General features: G+C 45.0%; 1 protein-coding gene across 5 annotated transcripts in view; it reads left to right on the forward strand.

Moving 5' to 3' along the window:
• Positions 1-14,787, forward strand: part of SPoCk (secretory pathway calcium atpase) — a 117,851-nt gene that overhangs the window by 89,150 nt on the left and 13,914 nt on the right. For 4 of the 5 annotated variants that reach the window (XM_065442991.2, XM_065442999.2, XM_065442996.2 and 1 more), the window contains exons 21-23: positions 1,716-1,863; positions 5,884-5,979; positions 11,537-11,678. In XM_065442991.2, coding sequence (XP_065299063.1) covers positions 1,716-1,863; positions 5,884-5,979; positions 11,537-11,678 — 386 coding nt within the window. Of the gene's footprint in view, positions 1-1,715; positions 1,864-5,883; positions 5,980-8,505; positions 8,688-11,536; positions 11,679-14,787 lie in introns of those variants that run through there. The other variant, XM_065443005.1, reaches the window with a different exon arrangement.

Consider the following 14,787-nt stretch of genomic DNA (forward strand, 5'->3'; position numbering starts at 1 on the left):
GCGCGCACACCGATTCAAGATGTAATAGGCACAAAGCGTTCCGGCGTTGCATTCGTTCACGCAGGATTTGTGCTGATGACTATGGTGATGCGGACTCTGCTGCTTTGTTTCGGTTGGACTTTAGCGCCGTTCTTGTTCTTTTGTGTCACATATTTGCGGCACTCTGTGCTCGCGGAGCTCCAAAAGTTGTATGAATCAAACCATTTGCGGTCAAGTACACCCAAATTAAGGAGAATTTGATTGCATTAAATAGTGCATACGCCTGCCGGGACCAAATAACGAGTCTGTATTATCCGATTTTTCGAATTAATGAGAATCGCATTAACGAGGTGTTACTGTTCACGAGGTTATAAACAATTGTATTGTGGAAGGACACCTCTGATGCAGTTCATCAAAAGCAATACGTAATTTCCGCTGCGCCTACATCAGTATACATCAACTATGTTACTATTCTGCTGAAGTTAGAAGCAACAGCTCAGCTACAAAGCACTTTTTCATTGCAGCGAATATACTTACATAGGTATCCCACCAACAAAGAATTATTTGACAGTCACAAATTTCAAACGCGTGAGTGCATTTACTAACATGCGTGCCTCAACACCACACATTAAAAAGTGCAGCAACGGTGCTGCCACTGCTAACATGACAGCAAGCTTGCGTGCATTAACAAATGAAGTACAGCATGGTTAAGACACAAGTGCAGTCAATGCATAGATGAAAAGATCTAGAGAATGTGGCCAACCTGAACCAGAAAAGTTATATTTTCTTATTAATTTTGATCCAGCATAAACAAAAATAATGACATTCTAGTTCAGTTTTTCAGGTTCATTTGTGGTTGATGCCAAAATTATTATTTTTTTCCTGGTTTTTGGTCTAGTTTATATCAATGCCCTGTTAGCTGTAGTAGCATGGTTTTGTTGCTTGAATAGCTTCGTAATTGCGGCAGTGTTATGCCACCTGACAAGACTTGCCAATGTGGATGCTATAGATATTGAAAAAATGTGCGCGGAGACACAAGGACAAGCTGAGAAACAACAAGGACGAGCGCTAACTCAGTACTGAAGTTTATTCCAAACACATGCACAAATAAAAACGGATTGAGTTGGTCAAAAACCGAAACTCCCTATCAGAGAAGTGGACGAAAGTCTGACTGACGCACTAATCTCCACTGATACGCATATGGGAGGCTTCCATGAGCTCACGCACAAGTTGATCCTTGTGTCTGAATAGAATTGTTGTTTTGTCGAAGAGCGGTTTGCATTGGATCTTCTTTTTTTTTATCGTTCTTGCCTGTGCGCCAATGTTTTTCAGCATGCATTTCAACCAACTAGCCCAACCATCTGCTCTCCTATGAGTACTATAGTACTATAGCCAAATTATCGATGGCACTATGTTGCCAAGCAGAAGGACATGGGTTTGATTGCTGGCTGTGGTGGCTCCATTATGGTGGGGCAGAATGCAAAAACGCCTATGTATCATGCTTTGGGTGTGTGTTGAAGAACCCCAGGTGGTCAAAATTAATCCAGAGTCACCCACTACAGTCTCTGTTACAACCCATAAGTTACTTTGGGGCAACTCCAATCAGTCACTCAATATATGTTACCAGGTACTGGGAACAAAATAGTACCTCAAGCGTGTGTACATTTTATTAACGTTAATTGAGTGTTGCTCTCTCTTTTTTTCTCTCTCTCTCTGCTTTTTTCTTCCCCCTGTAGTCTTGGTGTAGAGCCTGTGGACCATGATGTGTTGAAGCAGCCTCCACGCAACACCAAGCAGCCGATGATCACAAGAGATCTTATATTCAATGTGGTCTTGTCTTCGCTCATCATCATTCTCGGAACCTTGTTTATCTTCCGAAAAGAGGTGAAGCCTGCATACCTTTTTTGCTGTAATCATGACTTGTCCTTTCCCTTGCTTCCAGGGTGCTTTCTTTTAGCTGCACAAAATTTTTAAAATTAGAAAATGTAAATCACGGTAATGTTATGTTTACCATTCGAGTGTACAGTTTGGCAGCCTCTAGATACAGAGCAGTTTCCGCAATTATGTGCGTAATTAGTAAAGTAGTTACAGTAATTAACTTTTTAATTATGAACCATAGGTGGCTACAGCAAATGAGTACTTTAAAGCCCGTCCTCGACACTACCTATACCAACAATTAAATCTTGAATGGCGGATTTTATGTGGGCGCTACACAAACAATTAGTTCCCCTTGGCAGGCTCTTTGAAACCGAAACTGTCTGGAAAAAGAGCATCTCTGTCACCGATGTTTCCCCCCCCCCCCCCCCCTCGTGTCTCGTCATGTATTTGAGGTCACCACTAGTCCGGCCTCGCAAGCAGCTTGCATTATCTCCTTGCTGTGTGCGGCGTTGACCTAGTGCTTCAATGCCTGCGGGTTGCCAAATTTACTTCATCATTCCCTTGGGCCCCTGAAACGGCATTTCATCGGTGGAAGTGAACACAATAATTGGGCAGTCCTAACAAGTAATTTGCGACGATAAAATCGATTTTCTTGTTTTCTAGAGTGCCAGCAGAGCAGAATATTTTACAGACCTTTACTCATTGTTGTGCTCCATTAAATTATAATTTACTTGAAATTTCTTGATGCCTGATGCTGCAGGTATGTTTTGTGTTCACCTAAACACGCACATGACCTTGATTTCGCAATACTGTCACATTAGGCTATGCTGTGCAAAATCAGTTGGTAACTTTATTGGCATTATGCCACACACGAGTTCACACTGTTTCGTCCAGTAAGTGCATGCACGAATTTGGTAGGCATTTGCGGTAAACGCCAGTTGATCACCTGCAGACCCAAACTAACTCCGCTTCACACAAGTGGCCGTCAGTCCAGACCGATCACCGATGTGATCTACTCATGTAAACATATTGAGTAAATATGGTACATTATGAAAAGCTGGATGCTTTCTCAGTTACTCTAGCAAGATGGTTTCTCACTTTTTTGTCTTGGTGGTCACATTGAACACAAGTATATGACAAAATAAACAGGCCACTTATTAATGCTCTTTCACCAAAGATAGCCACAGCTATGGCAGAACCCCTACTCACCAAACACTTGCATCATCATGTGCATTGCGCCCCGATAGTCACATGAATCCCTCATCTTTAGATAGCTATTCTTACCTCAGGTATTGAAAGTGCACATTTGTTTGATCCCCGCAAAGTGGGTGATGATATGCAGTTTTTCTGTGATGGCATTCTAAATGGCTAACCACATTGTGTTACAGTTGAGCTTACTTAAAATGCACTCGCTGCTCTGTTAAAAATATACGCTTAATTATTACAAAAGAAGACAGTGCAACCATAAAAATTTGCATGCACGCAGTTTCAGTACTTCCCTGATATAGCAAACATGTGTTGACCAACATCACGTTTGAAGTAAATGTGCTAGCCTCCCTCATCCACCCTTGAATTGTGAAACTCTTCGTGTGCCGAGTTCCTTTCTTAGTTCACCTTGGATTTCAGTTACCAACCGGTCAGCATTCTGCAAGTGGTATATATAGGCAGGCCGTCTTCTGGTGGTGTCCCCACTGGTACAATAAGATGTTAATTCAAACCTTGCAGCCATGTGGCTGGTTGTTTAAGGTTTTGCTAGGCTTTCACCTCTTTCCTTGTTGCTCTCTTGTAAATGTCCATCTTTCATCATCTTCAGGAGCGTTGCTCTTCACTGAAATTTCTGCAAAAGTGATTGATGCCTTAAGTTCTGCAGAGTGATGTACCTTATTCCGCGTATGACCCGCCACTGCATATAACCCACACCCCCAAATAAAACAGCCCAGAAAGATACGTGTATATATATATATATATATATATATATATATATATATATATATATATATATATATATATAATTCGAGGAAATGATTACATAAAACAGCCTTCAAATCTTTGCAAAAACAGTCTTCATTCATGGATGCATAACTTGTCCACATGGTAACTTCGGCCAGCGGCTCTGTTCCTCCATTCTTCGGCAGTGCTAACACAGCTGGTTCACACGCTGCACATTATCCCGGGCGAATCAGTGACGTGATGTATGACGTGAATCAGATCACTTCACAGCTAGCATTCACGTGACAAAGGATGACAGTGTGGATGGAGCAGTCCTTGCACGGTGTTAGATATGGCGCCGTTTCCTGAGGCTACTTCGAGTTCCCCAAACCACTTCGAATCGCAGCACAGCTAATTGAGGAATGCAGAAGCAGGGGTGTCACATTCCTAAGGCAGGACACTTGCAAACAAGTTCGTACGCCGCCGGGATTAGAAGGGGCCCTTGGACAATAGAGCCCAATCGTCACCCCCCTTCGCCTTTGAAGAAGGCATTTGCTACCGCTGTGGGGCCGTAGCACCAGGAGCAGGTGGGCCTCGGACAATGGAGCATGAGCAGCCCTCTCCTTCTCCTCCTTTGAAGAAGCACATTGCAACTCTGGGAGGCAAGACCGCAGGGGGATCAAGTGATCAAGCAAGGGGGCCCAAGCGGCGACTCTCTTCGCCGGGTATGACACCATCGCACGGGCGCCTACCATTGGCTGAAAGTGGCGTCATCTGAGCGGACTCTCCCATTGGTCGAACATGATGCGACTTCCAGTCCTCAAAGGGTATAAAAGAAGCATTCTGGGGCAATTCCCTGATTCCCTGATTCACCTCTCTCGAACTTCTTGCCGCGGGCCGCAGCGTCCGAGTTGCTGCCGGCCCGTAATGACTGTACGAATGTTACATGACTCTCACCTCCTTGTAAATAATGTAAAATAAATACTCCCAAGTTTTGGTTTTTCATCCCGAAGTCCGTCCTTCAACCCCTACAACGGGCAGTGCAAGGGCTGCTTATTTGGCTCACCGCCTTATCACGAAGTGCTTCACACGGACCGAAGGAGCGCCATGGGAATGAGTGAACTATGAGCTTGCTGGCGCTGTATGAGTCATTCGCTAACTGCTAAACGCAAGATGGCGACCCGTATAGGGGAAGAGAATGGGTGACCATCAATAAGGGGAGAAGAGAGCTTGGAACACGCTGGAGTGGGGTTCCCTAGGAGATGACGAGACTTTGAATGCAGAGAACCTTGCCTTGAGGCGTGGCTCCATGGCAGCACGCTGGACACCTCAAGGCAAAATTTGTATACAACCTGCAGCCCAACTTTACTGTTAAATTTTTTTAAAAATTTTGGTGCGGGTTATGTGCACAAAAATACGGTACACAGCACCAACATGTCGGATTCTATATAAAGTTCTTTACTAGCTATTTTGAATAGGAAAGCAAAAGGCTGTGGTGATATTAACAAGAGATTGGTACTGCAGTTTTCAGCACAATGAAGTGCAGTTTCTCGCAACACAACGCTCTGTTAAAATTTAGACCACTGCTATTGATGCATTAACTGCTTTTGCTTAATTTCAACCCTAAAGCAGCTAGTCTGCAGCAGAGATGTCACTGATGAACGCTTGTCTGTTTTGAGCAATTTACAAACCATGATTTCTGAATGTGCATTGGAAAAACATTTGCAGAGTAACTTTTTATTGACATAAATTTCACCATAGTTTTCACCTCATTTTGAGAGTCATCTTTTGTAAACAGTTTTGTATATAATGAATAAATCTTACTCGGCAGTTTAGTTTATTATAAATAGTGCAATCAACTGTGTCAAGGGGTGTCTTGTCTTTCTTTTTTTTCCCCCCAATTGGTTATGTCTGTGGCAGAACTTTTGCTTTGCTGGGCACTCTTGCTGCTGTGTCTTATGTATTGTGTTCTAGCTGTTCTACCAAGGCAATAAAAAAGCCTTGGTAGAACAGTTGTCACAACCTCAATATTGAATGCACACCTGAAAACTTGAGACAGCATGAATGAATGCTTCTTTTACTCCTCTGCCTCTTTAGATGAGTGACCAAATCGTAACACCAAGGGACACCACCATGACATTTACTTGCTTTGTCTTTTTTGACATGTTCAATGCATTGAGCTGCAGATCACAGGTAAGCAGTCAGTTAACCTTCAACAGTGTGTGCGTGCATGATTGTGTGTGTCCATCTGTCTTTTAGTGGGGGTGGGCTGGGGTGGGGTTTGGGGAGGGGGCTTTTTTTAAAGGGCCCTCAAGGCACCCTTGCATTGTGTGCCTCTGATCCTTATCCTTCTGTGAAGCTTCCATTCAGTTGGCGTGAGTGGAGGCAGACAATGAAAGAGCCCATGTGGTCGGTCCTCTATTCTACTTACTAGACAGGGCCCGTAGCTCTTGCTTCGCTGCACAAAGTTGGTGACATTAAGCAGCGAGCAGGACGGCGTGCCTGTGGGGTGGGTAGCGAAGGCAAGTAAAAAACTGTGGCGGCCGTGTAGTCGCATATTAAACGCCTGTAACTTAGTTATTAAGACACTATATGAAGATATTCTTGTGGCTATATGTTCATGGTAGGCTTGTACACAGCTACCACGATTGTGGTACCGTTTTCAAAAGTAGTTAATACAGAATTTTTTATTACAGTTCTATATTGGTTCCATATCTTGATCCCTTTTCCACTAGCCTTTCTATTGTATTGGCAGAAATTGCACTCACAGATTTCCGAACATTTTGATGTTCTCATTGCAAATGACAGTGAATAGTATGACATAAAATTTAATCACTGTATATAACCAGAAAAAAAATTTTGCATGTAATGCAACCAAAATTATAAGAAAGCAAAACAAAGTTTTCAGAAGTTGCGTGGGCACTTCACAGGCGTGAGAACATGTGCTTAGATTTGGCTATGTCCAGCTGCAATGCAGGACTGGTTGACACTCCATACAAGAAAGTGACTTTCTCTACTCTCCTGTAAACTGCTGTGGTGGACAGTGCCTGCAGTGCCAATAAGTGGGTGCGGTGCTCAAGCACAACCAGCACATGTTGCTTTATGAGACACCATGGCTACATTAGGTCCATTGTTACTATCCTTTACATGGATCAGAGGTTGGCACTTATTTTCCAGAGGAATTGCATTAAAAAAAAAATGAAACCTGTCTTGGAGGGCTAGGCCAGTCAACTGAATTGTTACTAATTAAAAATGCATATGCATGGTGCAGCCCGGCTGCAACAATATGGAACACGTATTCTGAAAACACTTTTGAAACAATTTGATCAAGTGATTTGATCACCATTACTACTAAACCTGCAGTCTCACACAAGTATGACATTTCAAACACAAGCAATAATTTAACTCTGCTGGTGAGATTTCTTTTGTAAGTCTTTTGTTCTGTCTTGGGATAGCATGAGGACAAATTTCATACAATACAGCTGACAACAGGTTGAACTGGAGTGGGCAAAATGCTACATGTAGCTCACAGTCCATGTCTTCCCCACTTCTCCTTTAGGTCGAATTTTGCTTCCCCCATGCTTCCTTTAACATTTATAAGTACCACGTTTTTGCATAAGCTTCTAAAAACATGGAATGTTTATCATAATAAAAAGCTGTTATACCTAGGCCCCTGTATTCACAGCTAGCATCACTTTTGAGATGTCTGTCCTTCAGATGTGCTACAAAATATATTGGCATTGCAGTGAAGCTCGCCGAAAATTTCTTTCTAGCAGCTCAGGTTTATTTTATCATGTTTTATTTCATTTTATATTATGGTATTCTTGTATGTATTCTGCATGAGACAAAAAAATTTTTTTTATTATTGAGGCGGGGTAAAATGATTTGTGAATTTTTTCTTCTTCACTCTGCATCGACTCGGATTGTTCTCTCTTAGTCACACTTAACCCCTTAACCATTTTATCATTTTCACAATTTCTATGCCCAAACTAATTATTTTTTTTAATTTGATATAGAATATTTTCCTTCTAAAAACAAGTTTTCGATGTTGAAAAAGTCAAGCACTTACTAAGTGAAATCAGCATAATAAAGTTTATTATTTCTCCTGATAAATGAGGCCAGCTACCTGCTGGTAATCAACACTAAAAAGCAGCAAGAGCACAGTTCGGACAGTTTTGTCATTCTAACAATGCCTTACCAGGGGAAAACAGAAACCAAGGAGGCTTCATGGAGATGTCATTCATGTAGATGTGCCGCCAATGACGCGCACTGGCAATAGTGTGTGGTAATTATGGAAGTTCATATTTTCCTGTGCTCCTAAGTGCGCTACGGAAGTGAGGAGAGCAGACACCTTCTTCCCCTCTTCCCATGCAGGGAGCCAGATGGCAAACCGGTTGCAAAGCTCGTGCAAATCGGTTGCAAATGTAACAGTCACGTGGCCATGGAGCCATGCAAAGAACACGGCAGGGGGCGCCGACGCCGTTCGGTCTTAAGGGGGAGGGATGTGGCAATTATGAAAGTTCATTTTTCCCGCGCTCTTACGCACACTTCAGAACCGAGGAGAGCAGACACCTTCTTCCCATCTTCCTGTGCGGGGAGTCAGACGGCTTTTCTCGCGGTAGCACAACCCTCTGGCAAATTGTTTGCAAATGTAACGGTTGCGTAGCCGCGGAGCTGTGCAAAGAACATGGCAGGGGGCTCAAAATTAGGCAAACGCAGGAGAAAGAAGACGGCGAGCCACGACGAAGGAAGGACCTCAGGTGAACATCTGGTTCCCATCCTTTGTTGGGCCCTGCTTTTGTTCGCCCCACGATCGACCCCAGCAAACGTCACGGTCATAAACTAGCCTGCTTCCATGTGAATCCTCTGGAGCAATAAACATTGTTTTACTTCATATTACATTGTGTTGTCATGTTTTCTGCTTGTTCTGCTACTACCGAAACTCGGCCGCACAAGGTTCAGCAAAAGGGAGTTGGCCATTAAGCCTAAGCCTTATGCATAAAGGCGGCTTGAGAGAACCCGAGTATATAAGTGTCTTCTGAGCAGCCTTTTCCATCTGATCATTGCTAATTTGAAGTCATCGCTATCACTTTCGCTTCCAGAAATGAAGTAAACTTCAGTGTCTGAATCATTATCATCCAAAGAGCTTGACAACGCCGACGACGGACCAGCAACACATCCGTCGCCTCTACCAGATGACATCTTTTTTAACACGAGTTGCCCCCCCCCCCCCCCCCTGAAAAAACATGAGACTGCGGTTGAAAAAGAATTGCCTGCCAGGTGCTGCCATCTGCGAAGCGACATACTAACTAGCCTGCAAACGAGCATTTCTCGTTCAACACGCTCAGATGGAGATATTATTTTAAGCAGATGAGTTACACTCGTACAAAACGGTTTTGGGACAGTTCGGCAAAGATGAGCCGTGCTCATCCGAAGTGGTTAAAGGGAAGCTGAATAGTCTGTCGAATTCAATAAGACGCCCATATACGGATGCGGGAACCTTATAAACCATGCACGTAAAATTTTGGCGGGATTTTTCACTTAGGAACGACATAATCGCCGGTTAAAATTGTGCTGTCGCTCCGCCCCTCGTCGAGCGCCGCGTGCTGCTGCTGACGCTGACGATGCGAGTGGAGACCGGAAACCGCACCATAGTGACGTCAGCACTGGTGTTCCGCTCCTTCGCAGTCTCCGCGACTGTGCCTGACTGCGCTTGTTTCTGTGTGCGTGCCATCATAATCTGCCTCGCTCAAGCCTGCATTCCTTTGTTTATGTGTATGAAGCGTGGTAGTTGACATGCGCAGCATCAATTGAAGTGGTGGGCCGATCATGCCGGCCTTCTGTGCAGCCACGGTTGCACGAACACCAGCGGCCGCGACGATGTTCCATTACTCCCCGCAAGACAAGAAGCTTGCAGCTAAGTGGGAGGCTGCTGTGAATCGAAAGAATTTCAAGCGCCCAAGAACAACAGTGCTGTGCTCTAACCACTTCCGTGACGACGATTACTACTAGAGTTTATCAATAAGGTGTGAATGAGAGTACGACTTTCTGCTAGCAGGCTTTCTAAATGCAGCGCGAAAAGGTCGGGGCAACAAACGTACAAAGGCGGGACGGGTGCGGGCGGACGGATGGTAACTGGTCTTGGAAGACCGTATGAATACACGAACTCGTCCAAGCCGGAATTTTGATTTATAGCTAGCTCCTTCATGTTAGTACGCTGAACGGTAGGTACATGTTCATCTCCCACCCTTGACGCAGGTTTTGCTGCCGTTAATTTTTTATTCGCACGTGTGTTGTCGAACAGCCAACATGCAGCTACCATAATGCAGTGCAAGTGTAAAGTTTTCATGTGTTTGAAAGCCGGCGCACGCCAGGACGCTGCGCTCCCCCTCACGCAGAGAGAGAAACCGGCTGTCTCACGAAGCCGACGAAATTCGCCGCCTTTACGACTCCGGATACGATTAGCGTGCGGATGGTGCACTGATGAAGGCCACTCCACGTGCTACAAAAGCTAAAAAACTTTTGCCGTATGTAAACCGTCTGTGTAGATTGCCGACAGCTTTGAGGCAGTGCACAAATGCCGACGATCGCATCCCTCCTTACGTTCCCCGAGGAGGCATGCAGGAACATAACAGTACAGTTGTTTGCCCGGAAACGAACTCACTGGATCGCTGAATACAGCTTTGCAAAAAACATACTCACCAAAGAACATTTCTAACACGAGGAGATGCTAACATTTCGCTTTCGTTCGCGTCGAAAGTACTGCTTGCTACCAGCATCTCTTGCTTCTTGGAGAGACCGGCTATGTATACATGTAGGGAGCTACGCCAAACTCCTCAGAGAAACGCAAGCTCTCGAAATTTACCATTACCGTCTCACCAAACCACAGCGCCAAACCACCTTGCATCGTGCTTCATGTGTAGCAACAGCGGCCAATCCGAACGAACACCAATGTTGACGTCACGAGGCGCCCAACCAATCACAGGCGGAAACGAGGCGCGCGAGCTGCCCGAGTCTGCTGCTGCACTTTTCGTCGAAATAAAACCTGTTTGCGCTTTCTTTCCCTCAATTTTGATGCAATATTCGGACTCGGAGGGTTGAAAACCATTACGTACAGCTCTTCACTCATTTTTTCGGGAAAGCTCTTCAGCTTCCCTTTAATGGGTTAAGGAGCAAGGCCAAATGTTATTGATCAGGCATAAGGAGGTCCATTTCCCTTCTCATGGCATATGGTGAGCATTCACTAAGTGGCCAACAACGACAAAATGCCATTTGTGCAATATGTTGAAAATATGTAACAAATGAATATGTGGCACTTGTAGAAACAAATGGGGAAAGAAGAATATTCATCATGTGTACGTGGCCATCAGTCTGTTCGTTCCCTTAGTGTCACATGTTGTAGTGCATTTCAGAAACATAGCACTTTGTTTGGGCTTGGAGCACACAAAAATATGGCATTTTCATTGTTCTTATGTGCATAAGCTAAGTGTAGAATAACTATGCCTTACATGTGCAGTTCATGAAAATAACTTTCACTAGAAGGTCATCATGAGAACATGGCACAGTTGTGACTTGAACCAGTGGCTTAAGTGCCTTGTTGCACAGTGGACTCAACACCACTAGGTGCGAGTCATAAACATTGCTGAAAGACATCACTTGAAAAACAAAAAGGGAAATGGCTAGTTTCAGGATGATTTATGTGGAGTGTTTACTTGGTGTTTACTTGGATTGTCTCTCTTTGATTTCACAGACAAAATCTGCATTCACCATTGGGCTCTGCAGCAACCGCATGTTCCTTCTCGCAGTGGCCTTTTCAGTGATAGGGCAAATGCTGGTCATCTACTTCCCACCACTGCAGAGGGTCTTTCAAACTGAAGCTCTGACTGCATTAGGTATGCTTTCACTGTGCACTTTCACTGCAATATGGCCCCCATTCCTACTCCCTGCGGTTCACCGAGTTTGGTAGACAATGGCCTAATGTGTCGTTGATGTGGTCAGTTAACTAAACTCGCTGAGTGTAGAATGTGCAATCAGATGAGTATATGTACAATATTGTTAAATACATTTCTGCTTGTGCCTGTGGCATTTTCAATGCTTGAAACACTGGACACATTTACGTGCCGATTTTGCTGCACCATCTTAAACATTGGTTAGATTTTCATTTCCTAAAGTTTCTGGCTACAATGTCTTACTGCACACACTCAGCAAAATAGTTTAATTGAATTCTAGAATTTTAAAACTAATCTGATAATAATCTAATCTGAATTCTAGAATTCTAAAACCACAATCCGATAATAAGGCACGCTGTAGTGCACCTCTGGATTAATTTTGACCACCTGAGGTTCTTTACCATGCACCTAAATGTAAGTGCACCAGCATACGTGCATTTCACCCCCATCGAACTGCAGCTACCCAACTGAGATTAGATTGAATTGCAACCTTGTGCTCAGAAGCCCAGCGCCGTAGCTATTAATCTTCCACAGTGGACACTGGCAAGCAGATCCTGTAGCCTACTTCCCATCGGCCCCATTCCCTTATTCAAGCCGGTCTGAGAATTGGCTAACCCCCCTGTCTTTCTGTCTATTCCTGCTTCCCTTCCCCTCCCCTTCCATTATTCGTGTTTTGTTGCAATACAACATTGGAAATCTTGTTGTTTAGTATTTTGGAGTTTCACAAGATCATTTTTCATCTCTATAATTTGTGCTGCTATTGCGGGAATCTCCAAATTGCTGTGCTCTAAGGGGGCTGCATGATCACGTGCTTGATGACATGTTCCTGGTTGATCTTCAGCAGATTACTTATGCATGCTGAAGCAAGTTACAGGGTGTCTACCAACCGGGTAAACCTGGAAAACTGGGAAGTCTCAGGGATTTTGAATAGTCTGGAAATACTCGGGGAAAACTCGGGGAATTTGTGCTTCTATTAGGGAAAATGAGCAGTAGTTTTGGAAAAGTAACGAAAGTCGCGGTAATACTGTTCTGAGTAACAGAGAGGAATCGTAACGGATCCTCATTGATGCCATGTCGTCCGCTGGAGGAGTGGCCAGTGTACCATCAGCGACCAACTTTCCGGACGGCTGATAATTTGGACGGCTTCACGGCGCCACCACTTCCCTCATAGGGTCAATGTATGGGAACGTCTGAAATTTCGGACACGATAACCTTTCGCCGTCCGAGTTTTCGGAATTTTTGCCGTGACCGCCGGTCGAAAACAGCCTTAATCAAAGCCACCACCATCGCCACCATTTTGATTACCTTGCCGCCTTGAACCGGCGCTCTCGCACGCAGATCTGCTGGCAGCCGTAGCCACCATCGCAGCACCCTAGGACTAGCTGCTTCGGGGTTCGCTATTAAGCTTCTTGCCGTTCTCTGCCGTGTTTTTCATTGAAAGAACTCGCCACTATCAGCAACGGCACCCACTCTGCCTTTGTAATCCTCATGATTTGTTTCGAAGCTCGGAAAGCATGGCGCTTTGCATAATGCCAGTTCCCGAAAGTCAGCTTCGGCTCAGTACAGCAATTCTACGTGGTGAAGCATACGCGAAAGTATTGCGGGGAAGCACAACAAGCGTGGTATGGGGTCAATTGTCGTGGGACGTAGTATGTATTCCTTAACACTTTTGTGACCGTGCCTATTCGCGTCGACAGTATGTTCTCGATGGTACAAGTTTGAATTTTGGAGCTTCTCTTAGCGCTTCGGACAGCTAGTGCTATCGAGCGTGTCAAAGAGAGGCTATTTTATCAGTTTCGGATTTGTGTTTTTTTTTCCATCGCGCGGGGATTTTTAAAGCGCCTGCGTAGTCGCGGTGACGAGCACTCTTTGTTTCCAAAATGGCATCTACGTCGCGCGTGTCCGCCCCTCGCAAACGGCGAGTTTCGACGGATTCCGATGCATCTGGGGGCGAATTTGCGGATGATCGTAGCAGCAGAGACTCGGAAGACGACTGCGATTCGTCGGACTTCAGTATGGACGACGAAAGTGCGGCAAACCGCCCCGGAACATGGACAGGTATCCGCCGGTGAATTTCGCTTTCTTCTCGGACCATGTTATCACGTCGTAAGGATTTCCGGCGTGTTCTAAAGGTCACAGCTCGTATCTGCAGGGTGTCAACGTCGTTCGGACGGGACCATTTGCCAGCGGCCGCGAAGAGAGTGACGTTTTGCCCACGAAGACCGCCGGGAGTGGACCTCGGAATCGCGCTCCGGAGTGCTGCGCGACGGTTCGTAGCAGCCGTCGATTTCTTCCTGTTGTTTTTCACCGCCGAAATCATCAGGAAGATCTGCAACAACACAAATAAGTATGCGTGGATGCATATTTTCGAGAAACCCATGTACAGCGAGAGAGATGGATCGTGGAAGGAAGTCACTCAAGAGGAGATGCTCAAGTTCATCGGACTTCTCGTATACATGGGAATCGTGCAAGTCCCACGCTTGCATTGTTATTGGAGCACACGCAGATTATTCTCAGGGCTTCTTCCACCTACAGAGATGCCAAGGAAACGGTTCAAGGCGTTGCTTGCCTTCCTGAGTGTGTCTGATCCAGAGAAGACGACCGTCGCATCCCATGGCAAGCTTCACCGCATATCCTCTCTGCTTCAGCACATCAACAATTCTTCTGCGTTATTTTTTCAACCGCATCCGAACCTCTCTGTTGACGAGAGAATGGTCAAATCAAAAGGTCGGTCCGGAATTCGCCAGTATATGAGGGATAAAGTGATCAAATGGGCTTACAAATTATGGGTTTTGGCAGATGCGGAAACGGGGTACACTGTTCAGTTCAGTGTCTATACGGGAAAGCGCAAAGAACCTAGCGTGCGAGGTTTGGCATTCGACGTTGGGACGCGGCTCTGCGAAAATTATCTTGATCAGGGTTACCTAATTTTTTGGGACAATTTCTACACTTCCACATCTTTGTTTATTCATTTACTGGAGCGCAAGACACTTGCATGTGGGACAACGCGGAAAGATCGGCGTGGCTTTCCAAGTGAACTCAAAGACACACA

Source organism: Dermacentor albipictus, chromosome 1 (genome assembly GCF_038994185.2).
Source record: "Dermacentor albipictus isolate Rhodes 1998 colony chromosome 1, USDA_Dalb.pri_finalv2, whole genome shotgun sequence".
NCBI classification, from domain to species: domain Eukaryota; kingdom Metazoa; phylum Arthropoda; class Arachnida; order Ixodida; family Ixodidae; genus Dermacentor; species Dermacentor albipictus.